The sequence below is a fragment of the Kryptolebias marmoratus genome, linkage group LG18, assembly GCF_001649575.2.
Source record: "Kryptolebias marmoratus isolate JLee-2015 linkage group LG18, ASM164957v2, whole genome shotgun sequence".
NCBI classification, from domain to species: Eukaryota; Metazoa; Chordata; class Actinopteri; order Cyprinodontiformes; family Rivulidae; genus Kryptolebias; species Kryptolebias marmoratus.
The window spans coordinates 20,142,006-20,152,531 of NC_051447.1; the positions used below are offsets into that span (position 1 = coordinate 20,142,006).

General features: G+C 47.2%; 1 protein-coding gene across 1 annotated transcript in view; it reads right to left on the reverse strand.

Annotated features, from left to right (window-relative positions):
* Positions 1 to 538: 538 nt before the first annotated feature.
* Positions 539 to 10,526, reverse strand: part of LOC108250476 (leucine-rich repeat-containing G-protein coupled receptor 5) — a 21,422-nt gene continuing 11,434 nt past the window's right edge. Inside the window, exons 5-18 of the mRNA XM_017440362.3 lie at positions 8,243 to 8,311; positions 8,082 to 8,153; positions 7,925 to 7,996; positions 7,000 to 7,068; positions 6,167 to 6,238; positions 5,988 to 6,053; positions 5,796 to 5,867; positions 5,061 to 5,132; positions 4,828 to 4,953; positions 4,547 to 4,686; positions 3,907 to 3,990; positions 3,586 to 3,829; positions 3,364 to 3,509; positions 539 to 3,061 (exon numbers count right to left, since the gene is read on the reverse strand). Of these exons, the coding sequence (XP_017295851.2) occupies positions 2,337 to 3,061; positions 3,364 to 3,509; positions 3,586 to 3,829; positions 3,907 to 3,990; positions 4,547 to 4,686; positions 4,828 to 4,953; positions 5,061 to 5,132; positions 5,796 to 5,867; positions 5,988 to 6,053; positions 6,167 to 6,238; positions 7,000 to 7,068; positions 7,925 to 7,996; positions 8,082 to 8,153; positions 8,243 to 8,311 (2,029 nt within the window). The 3' untranslated portion in view covers positions 539 to 2,336. The remainder of the gene's footprint in view (positions 3,062 to 3,363; positions 3,510 to 3,585; positions 3,830 to 3,906; positions 3,991 to 4,546; positions 4,687 to 4,827; positions 4,954 to 5,060; positions 5,133 to 5,795; positions 5,868 to 5,987; positions 6,054 to 6,166; positions 6,239 to 6,999; positions 7,069 to 7,924; positions 7,997 to 8,081; positions 8,154 to 8,242; positions 8,312 to 10,526) is intronic.

A 10,526-nucleotide genomic window follows, 5' to 3' on the forward strand; every position in this document is an offset into this window, starting at 1 on the left:
TGGAGCTCTAAACCCGGTCCTGTTGGAGCTCTAAACCCGGTCCTGTTGGAGCTCTAAACCCGGTCCTGTTGGAGCTCTAAACCCGGTCCTGTTGGAGCTCTAAACCAGGTCCCGTTAGGAGCTCTAAACCCGGTCCTGTTGGAGTTCTACAGAGTTGAAACGGGTCACAGAAAGTTGGACTTTTCAAAGTCTTTGCAAAATAAAAATCCTGCTTTGACAGCGACTGTTTATCTGAGGCTTTTTTTTACTCTGTGTTTCTGCCTGTCACCATGGCAACCAGCTCCTCAGCCGCTTCTACATTACCCAGCATGCTTTTCTTCCTCCTGTTTCCATCATGGCCGCCCCTATAGATCCTTCATGTCGAGGATTCAGGGCTTAAAGGCAGAGGAACAGGAAGAGTTTCACAATAAAGCTAATTGACATGCTTCAAAATAAGAGTCTGGTTCTGTCTGTTGCAGATGTTCCTGCCCTCAGCCTCAGAAAGCCATCCGAATCCTGGTTTTCAAATTAAAACACATAAAACAACAGAGTGCTGTTAGCCACAATGTTTATTTGTTTACGTCACAAACTCTAAGTTTACAAACAGAAACATCAACAAATCCTCGACAGGAAGTCAAACCCTTCAGATCTGAAGAGCCAATCACAGAGCAGGAAACAGACTAACAACAAACACTCATACACACCTGCTTCAGGTTGTTTTTTTGTTTTTTTATTGTTGCCGTTGTGTCATCTGTGGGCGGAGACACATAAAGACTCCGCCCACATGGAGTTTTAAGGGTTAAAAACCAAACTACAGCACTGACCTAACACACTTTACTTTACTGAACATTTATACAGATTTAAGGTTTGCTCAGATCTTGTTAAACCTGCAAAGTGAAATTTTCAGACATTTTAAAGTTTTGCAGTAAAAATAAAACGTTTCCACCGTTTCTGAACCTGAAACGAATCAGAACCAAAACCAGCGTCGTACTTCATATTTAAACTTTCTGAGAGTTTCCGTCCTGAAGTATAACTCGTATTCTTGAGTTATAACATCTTGATAAATGGAGCATCGTTGTCTTAAGAAAACAAGATAATTCTCACATAACGAGACAAAAATTAACTTTAATCCAACAGAAACGGTTTAAAAGTCTTCAGTGAGTAAATTATTTAACGAGCCACAGCTGATAAAAACTTACTGAAATCATCTGTTTTTACTCTGAAAGCAGAAGTTTGGACCTTTTTTACCATAAATAAGCATCGTTGGACGTCAGTAAATAACTGATTTTAATGTGTTTTTTGTTTTTTTATGACTTTTCAGGACTGGTGTGAAAATCTGAAGATGCTTCAGGTCATGTTAGAGACATCCTTCATTATTATTATTATTATTATTATTAATATAATTAATGTACAGACAATAAAACAGTTCTCACAGTCTACAGAAAATAAACAGGATTGTCACAGTAGCTTCTATTTACAACAAACTTTTTATTTACTTCTCTTTTCGTTCTGGGACTCCAGTGTTCCGTTTTTGGTTTCCCCTGGAGGTGAACCTCTCAGACACGCTGCACTTTTCACACCCGATCACCAAAACACAGGCTGAACATTTGGTCACACGCTGCTGTGAAATGGTGTCGTCTTTTCAAAATAAAAGCCCAGGACTTTACCCCCTTCTTGTTTTGTCTCTAACGGCCGGTTTGATGCAGAAAATTAAAAGTTCGAGGGCTGAAAAGGTTGATGGGGACGTCTCCTTCCTTCCACTGGCGGCTGCTACATTTGCTGCATGAGTCCGTGAGCGTCTCGCCTCACAGCCAGCTTACATTATCACCCCTGAAGGCAGCAGGGAACGTTACTGTTCTCTGGAATACTCTGCATCTTAAACTTTAAATCCATTTTATTTCATTTCATCTCTGGCTTCAGGATTCAGTTAAATTTCTGGACGAAGTTGAGCTCAGATGGACAAACACCTCGGGACAGAGGTGGTCCACCATGAACTCCTCTGGAGACCCTCCTGGAGTCAGATGTGACAAACACAGCAGCTAATCTACAACAGAATGGGCCAGAACCAGAACCAGAACCTCAGGGAGCTGAGCAGAAAGTTTTCGTAACGAGCGCCACCTGAGGAAGGACTAAGAGAACGGATCAACCAATCAGGAGTCCAGGATAAAAACCAAACCTGCTTCTTCGTCCTGACAGCCGACCCAGCTGCCTCATCATTTTACCAAACCTGGACTGCGGCTGACATTCCTGGAGTGATTTGCATGTGAGTTCAGTTTGTGACAGCCAATCATGGGAGAATATTTAAGCTGCTGTGAGGCGAGAACGTCAAACTCTTCAGATCTGTGTTTTGAACTCGTTCAGTGGCGCTTGGCAACAAACGCCCCTGATTGGTGTGTCTTGCTCCCTCCTCTTCCTCGCCCTTCCCCCTCATCTTCTTCTTTCACGCCTTCAACGACCACCAGCGCCTGCGTCGAGTCGCACGACTGTTTCTCTGCGTCGTCGTCGTACGTTGAATCCAGCTGCCTTCCTTCAGCCGCTCCTCGCCTTCGTAGTTTCAGAGCCAACGTTCCCACGCAGGTGCGTTTGGTCAGCGCCGCCAGCTCCTCCCGGGCAAGCGGGGTGAAGAGGAGGTAGAGCAGCGGGTTGACGCAGGCGGGCAGCGGCGCCACGAGCAACAGGACTCCCTTTGCCGCCTCCGGCCCGGCGACGGGGAGCCGCAGCAGGGAGGAGAAGGAGAGGAAGGCCACGGGGAGGAAGAGGAGGCTGTCGGAGAAGAGCAGCCAGGCCACGTGACGAATCAACGCCACCTCCTCTTCTGAGGGGGGCGGGGCCTTGTTGGCACGGCAGTAAAGACGAATGTAGGCGAACGTCATGATGAGGAAGCAGAGTAAGTCAAAGAGCACCAGGGAGACGGAGAAGGCCAGGGAGGAGGAGGAGGAGGAGGAGGAGGAGGAGGAAGGCAGGGGTAAACAGAAGGAGGTGCTGCTGCTGCCGCTCAGCAGCGGCGGCAGCGTGACGACAGCGCCGAGCAGGAAACACAGACAGATGGAGGGCTGGAGGAAGAGCGGCGGCGAGGAGCGACCTGCAGGGAACCAGAAACCAGAGATGAAGACTAAAGATGTTCCCGAGTGTTCCTGACTGTTCCTGACTGTTCCCAAGTGTTCCTGACTGTTCCCAAGTGTTCCCAAGTGTTCCCGAGTGTTCCCGAATGTTCCTGACTGTTCCTGACTGTTCCCGAGTGTTCCTGACTGTTCCTGACTGTTCCTGACTGTTCCCAAGTGTTCCCGAGTGTTCCCGAGTGTTCCTGAGTGTTCCTGAGTGTTCCTGAGTGTTCCTGAGTGTTCCTGAATGTTCCCCTGACTCGTCATGCAGCAGTCCCCTCACCGCCGCTGCCGGCCTTGTTGCTCCGAGCCGACAGGCATCGCTCCACAGCTGCGAGGGTCAGCAGGAAGAGGCCGGTCTGAGAGGCGAACACGAACAGGAAGCCGCCGAGGCGACACAGGAAGCTGCTCTCCCACTTCCCCCCGAACCTGCAGCAGGAAGAAGCCATAATCAGCCTTCAGCGAGGAGAACAGCTCCAGCAGGTCTCCGGTTCTGCTTCCACACCTCCAGAAGCTGCCGAAGGTCCAGGCGTCCACCGCCGCCAACCAGCCGCTCCACACGCCCATCAGGCCGTTCACCAGGGCCAGCAGACCAATCAGGAGCTTGGGGGGCGTGGCCGAGCTGGCAGGAGAGAAGAAGACTGACAGGATGACCAGACTGTTGCTGACCAATGAGACGGCTGCGATGAGCCACACCCCGCCTCGGATCATCCAGCTGCCGAGGAGACGGAGGCACGGCCGGAGCGGTCCTGCAGGGCACGCAAACCATCACTTTGACAACACCGTCCAACAAACAGAGGAGGAAGTAAACAGCCTCAGGTGTTACCTGGAGGCGGGCTGCAGCGGACGGAGCGCTGAAGGTTCGGCTCGTCTTCAAACTGCAGCAGGAAGTCGTCCCAGTCCTGGTCGGCTGCAACAAGCACACAGACCCGGTGTCCCGTTACCCCATTCCACTTTACACAGCTTCAATCCACGAGCTGTTACTGACTGTCAAACAGATTCCTACATCCAAGACCGAAGGACCGAAAACAGGTGTAAATATATCTGTTTTAAACCACTCAGTTCTTTATTTCCCTCTAACTGCTCTCCTGTCCTTCTGCAGCTGCTTTAGAGCTTTTACTCAGTTTTACTTCCTGCAGAAAAACATGACAGCATAAAGTTCAGAGCGAGCTCAAAAACTGGGGCAGGTGGACGAGTGGAGGGTTCGTCTGCAGAGGAAGAAACTACAGAAACGTAAAAAAGATGAAGAAGGTTTGGGGGAAAAAGGTTACTTAACTGTGAGAAAGAATCATTTATAAAACCCACTCTGATTAGAAGCTGGTCAGCAGGAAACCAACCAGTTTAAATAAACAGAAGAAGAAGAGGAAGAGGAGGAAGAGGAAGAAGAGGAAGAAGAAGAAGAGGAAGAGGAAGAGCAGCCAAATATCAGCCAGGAGTAAAGAAGCTCGCTTGTTGTGTTGGTTCACCTTGACTGGAGAGGAGAGGAGTTGAGTCTCCTGCCTCCTCCCTCTCCCAGGACAATCCTCCTCCTCCTCCTCCTCCTCCTCCTCTTTTCTCACAGGAGACGAAGGCGCAGCACTGGAAGGCGTAGGGAAGCTCCATCACCCTGAGGAGACACATTCAGATTTACTTCACGTCTGAATGGAGATGGAGGAGAAAACTGGAGCCCAGATCTCAACCAACCCACCAAACGAGGGTCAAAGGTCAAAGGTCGAGGGTCGGTCACCTCGGATGAACTGAAGCTCACCTGACTCGCGGCAGGTCTTCTCGGGGAATTAGGTCCATCAGCTGATTGTTTCCAGCCAATCGGATGTGAGTTAAACTCTGCAGACCAGTCAGAGGCAGAGAGGACAGCTGATTGGACGACAGGTCGCTGTAGGAAAAGAGGGCGTGGCCTTCAGTCAGGTATGAGACAAGGTGAGGTAAACTCAGGTAAAATCACAAAACAAACTTTTATCCAGATCAACGTCTAAAACTCACAGCTTGGAGAGTGCCGGCAGAACAGAGAACGAGTCGGGTTCCACGGAGAACAACCGGTTCCAAGACAGATCCCTGCGAGCTCAGAGGTGTTATCAGGTAAATACAGGTGAAATCATTTCACCTGGGTTTGCTTTTTACAGTTTGGGAAAAAAATTCAGTGTTTTTGTTGTTTTTTGCTAAAACATAAAGGAAAATATCTGGAAAGAAGCAGATTTAGTTCAGTTCTGAGGAGCCGGCTTGTTTAATGTCAGCGGGCGATCATGTAACTACCTCTGTGTGTTTGTCGTGTCAGCCTCGCTGTAACAGGCGGGCGATCATGTACTTTTGCTGTAACTCCTGCAGACTTTGAGCTGTTTCAGCTGTTGATGAACCCAAACCTTTGGCTCGTTTAGCTGATGTTTCTCTTTGCTTCGGCTGCTGCCTCTGGGTTTAACCTCTTTTGCTGTTTTTAGCTTTTAGCTTCTGTTCTGCTAGCCTTCTGCTAATTTTAACTTCCAGCTAGCTTATTGATACTTGTAGCTTCTAGCTACCATTATGCTACTTTTAGCTAGTGTTTTAGCCTTTTAGCTAACCTTTTGCTGCTTTCAGCTGTTAATGGTCCAGTTGGCGTGTACTTTAAGTCCTGCTGCTGTTAACCAGTAAAATCTGTTTTTGTTTATTTGCAGCCGAGGAGCAGAAACTGCGTCCGACCCGGATCAGAACCTTCATTCGGACCCGGAGGTTCTGTTTTCTTACAGCGAGCGCAGCAACATCAGGCCGGTGAAAGTGTTCTCCTTCAGTTCCTTAATCTCGTTATGGTGCAGATCACTGCAACACACACACACATAATTAACAGCTGGTTGCTACGGTAACCGAGGGTTTAATAAGTGATGTCGATGAGCGTTGAGCGTCCCACAGGAAATGATGTAAAATGAAGATAAAGCTCACATCTTCTGGATGTTCTCGCAGCCGGAGAAGCTCGGGACGATCTGGATTCGGTTAAAGGACAGGTCCCTGCAGAGACAGAGAAACACTGTGAGGTCCGACGCACCCTGAACGCATCACAGAGCGCACAGCAGCCAGGATGGACCACGGGACCCTCAGTTCTGTCCAGGTTCTGGACTTACAGCAGCTGCAGGTTCGGCAGCTGGTCACACACGGAGGCCGGCAGATGAGTGATCCGAGCTTCGGTGATGGTCCTGGACACACAGATGATGTTAGAGCTGGATGAAGACAGGTAAACTGTCCCCAGATGTCCCCACGGATACCAAGAGACACGCTCGGAAATGTTGAATAAACATTTAGACAAACTGCATCATAGATCATATATTGTATTGTATCACATTTCATATTTCAATGTTTTTTAGTGTATTAATCATCATATCAGCTCATTTCATTTCATATTATATTTAATTGAATCATATCAGTCAGCCTTCAGATTCATGACTTTAATGTGTTTAATTAAATAAGTTATAAACTGTATATAAGCTGTTTATTAGGAAGCTTTTAAAAACATTGTGTTGTGTTGGGATGTTTCGGTTGTTTTAAACTGGTTTTTAATCCAGAAACATTTAGAAACTGATGATAATTAATGTGATAAAAGCAGATTAATTATGGGCTTTCAGTGGGTTTAGTTGTGAAATAAAAGAATTATGAGACAGTTTGGTAAAAGAATGAGATTTAAAGGCAGCGAATGGAAGAATGCGGGACGTTTGTTTGGTTGGAGTTTTTATTTCCACCCACTGCTGAACAGAAACGAGTTTAAACGGGAAAACAAACACGGCCAGCGTGTTTATTATGATCACAACAAGGAGGAGGAAGGGTTTGAGTTTCAGGCCGAGCCGCAGAAAAATCAAGTTACTGAAAACACACTGATGTTGGCTTCCACAGCAAACAGATCTGAGGCCGTGTGTGTGTGAGGGTGTGTGTGTGTGTGTGTGTGTGTGTGTGTGAGCCTCACAAGCTCTCCAGACGTTTGGTTCCCGTCAGATCTGGAAACTCGGTGAGGTTTGCAGCTCCGTTCAGAGATCTGAGAGGAAACACGGCACAGCTCAAGCTGAGAGACAGAAAGCCGTCCGGCGGCGGGTTCGAGGGCGGCGGGTTCGAGGGCGGCGGGTTCGAGGGCGGCGGGTTCGAGGGCGACACACATTCTTTGAGTAATTAGCAGCTGATTAAACGAGGCTCAGACTGACTTCTGAGAGAGAAATAAATAAATTCAAGAACCTTCCTAATAAATGGCACCAACGTAAACTTTAATAATTAAAGGTTGGCACTCCTTAAAATATTGCATATCACCCGCCGCCTGTCTTATGACAGAGTTGGAGCCAAATATTAAAAATAACATCATCTGTTTTTAATGACTGATACCAAACAACCAAACTGTGTTTAAACTTAATTCACCGAGGCAAAGCCATTTCTGTGCAGGCTAAAACTGATTAGCTGTGGCAGCCATCTTGAACCAGGTTGATCAGTTGTAGACGTCAACCCAGTGATTATTTCCTGAGAGTTTCATTAACGATGTCCAATGGTTCATGAGGTATTTTACTAACAGACAGACAGGGTTTCAGAATAAAGGGTAAAGTTTTAAGTAAAAATGTTGAGCTTGGATTCCGTGTTGGGTTAAAGCTCAGCTACTACCACCTGTAAAACTGACTGAGCTGGAGCCTTCTCTGTGTCGGCTAGGATTGATGCACTGCATTTCTTTCTTGGTTTTAGGTTAAATAAATTGGTGTAAAGTGTTTTAAAAGCCCAGAAACATCCCCTGAGGAGGTCCTGGGACACGGTTGAATTCATTCAAGCTTAGCTCAGCTTTTCAGCCGGCGGGAGGAGAACACGGAACAGGAAAAAGCTCCAACAGAATCAGTGAAAATGTGCATGATGCTCACAGTGTTCGAAGCTCCGGCAGGTTCTGAAAGGCTGAGCGTCCAACAGACTGGATCGGATTATTGTAGAAGAAACTGAAAACAAAGGAAAAACAAACATCATGGAGCCATGTGGGTAAAACATATATATCAGGTACTGTTTGGGCTCAGAGGTACCTACATGGAGATCAGGGATGGGTTCCCAGTGAAGGCGTGCTCTGGAATGGACTGGATGTTGTTGCTATGGAAACCACTGAAAGGAAAAGGAAGATGTAAACAGCAGAAGATACCTGACCCTGGGTAACCCTACAGCGAAGAAGCTGTCAGGAAGCTCGGACTCACAGCTCCTTCAGGTTCCTGAGCGAGCGGACGGCCGAGGGAAACTCCACCAGGCTGTTGTAGTTCAGATCTCTGAGGAGGAAGCAGAAAGACTCCTTTTAGGCCTCGTTCTGCTGCATCCTTCGGAGGTCGTTTGCTTCGATGTAACCCTAACCCTGCATCGTATAAATGAAGGTGAAGGTCGGAGTCATGACTGAGGATTTAAACATTAATATCTGCTCCAGATTCACTGGTTATTGTGAGACATACGGTCCCACCAACAACCAGGAGTAATCTCAACAGTTCTGTTCCCCGAGATGAACTTTGCACTGGAAAACTTCAGAGTCTGGGATCAGGATTGCTGGTGTCGAGCGTTGTGTAACACCGCCGTGTTTTTGACTGAAAACGTGTGCCGCGATATCAACAGTCTGTATCTCCTGAGAGAAACAATAAAAACTAATCTTATCTCATCTTATTGTTGCCTCGTTTTACTGCCCCTGCACTGGGAATGATCTACCACACGCTGGTAATACCAAACCTGCGACAGGAATGGGAACTCCAGGTCTCTAAACCCTGAACGGTGGTTCTGACCCGAACGACACGAAGACTGGACACGACCCTCCTTCAGTCAGACGGCAAACCTCACAGAAGTGGTTCTTTGTAGGCTGGGAGCCTTAAACCTGGACTTCCATCTCTGAACTAACACCAGATCTCCACGATGGGAACTCAGGGTCTAAAATCTGCAAGATGTTGGATTTTGCAACAGCTTCAAACAAAAAGCAAATCTTTCAAATAATCAGAAACAAAGTTCAGTTGTCCTTCATTTGTCTAATAGCATCTCTGGACCGGTACCAGATCCTGATAACAGGAACTGTCTGGACTGGGATCTCCATGGTTCCAGATCTGTCCTGGGACTGACAGCTGCTGCCAGATCTTCAGTCAAACCCGAGGTCCAGTTGTCTTTGACTTCATTTGTTAGGGACCGGTACTAACGCTTCATGACGGGAACTTTCTATACTGGGAACATCAGATCTGTACAAGAATTGTTGGCTTTAAATTTGGAATTCCATCTCTAGATGGTTCCACATCTTCATGATGACGATTTGTTTGACTAGAAAATGTCTTAAATTTCTTGGAAGTTTTAGATTTCCACTGGGAACTCCATCCTTGGACTGGTTTCAGATCTTCACGATGGTAACTTTAGAAACCTTCTAGTCCAGAACGGACCAGTCGGCTTCATATTTGATGTCTTGATTGCTACCAGATCTTCATGATGGAAACATTTTACACTGGGAAGACCACATCTAGACTGGTTTGGGATCTTGATATCAGAAACTGTCTGGACTCAGAATATCGGATCTACGCAGGATTCGTCAGCTTCAGATGGACCATTCCAGCTCTAGAATGATACCAGATTGTCACGATGGGAACTTTTTAAACTGGGAGCACCACATCTATACCGGATTTACAAGCTTTACTCCAGGAACTGATTCTTTAGATTAATATAAATCTTTCGGATGGAAGTGACAGCTTAATAAGGATTCAAGGACGTCCATCGTTCTGATGGGAACGTCGACTTCAGGCTGGGAAAGCGTTTCATGTCAATGTTTGGTTTTCAAGCTTCGTGTTTAGCTTTAATCTTTTCTTTTCGTCCTTTAAGTTTATTAAAGAAACATTTAACTGTGCCTCCTCCTTCCCCTCTTTTCTTTCATCACCGCTGAAGACGAGAGCATTCCTCGAGTCCACACGTGGCTTCAATCAGGTCCTCTCATCCATCTCTGGGATACAGGTGGTTATTACAGACACACAAATCTGCAGCGTGTGGAACCAAGCTGCCACATTCTGAAAATACCATTAAATTCAAATTGCTTCAGTCTGGTTCTGAGCGTGTGAGTGCATGTGTGTGTTCAGAGGATGACTGCTAACAACAATAGCTGCCCCCCCCACGGGTTTATTTGGGAGGTTCGGACCGACTGAGAGCTGAAGCAGAAGTTTCAGAGTTTGAAGCCCTCAGAGGACGTGTTGGGATGACTCTCAGCTACTAACACACCAAACTTTAGCTCAACGTCTGTAAACTGTGGAGGCCATGTTGATTTGGGTCAAATCTAAACATTAATTGGTTGAAAATCCATCCATCCGTCCATCCATCTTCTTCCTCTTCTCCGGGGTCGGGTCGTGGGGGCAGCAGCCTAAGCAGGGAGACCCAGACTTCCCTCTCCCCAGCCACTTGGGCCAGCTCCTCCGGGGGAATCCCAAGGCGTTCCCAGTCCCTCCAGCGTGTCCTGGGTCTTCCTCTGGGCCTCCTCCC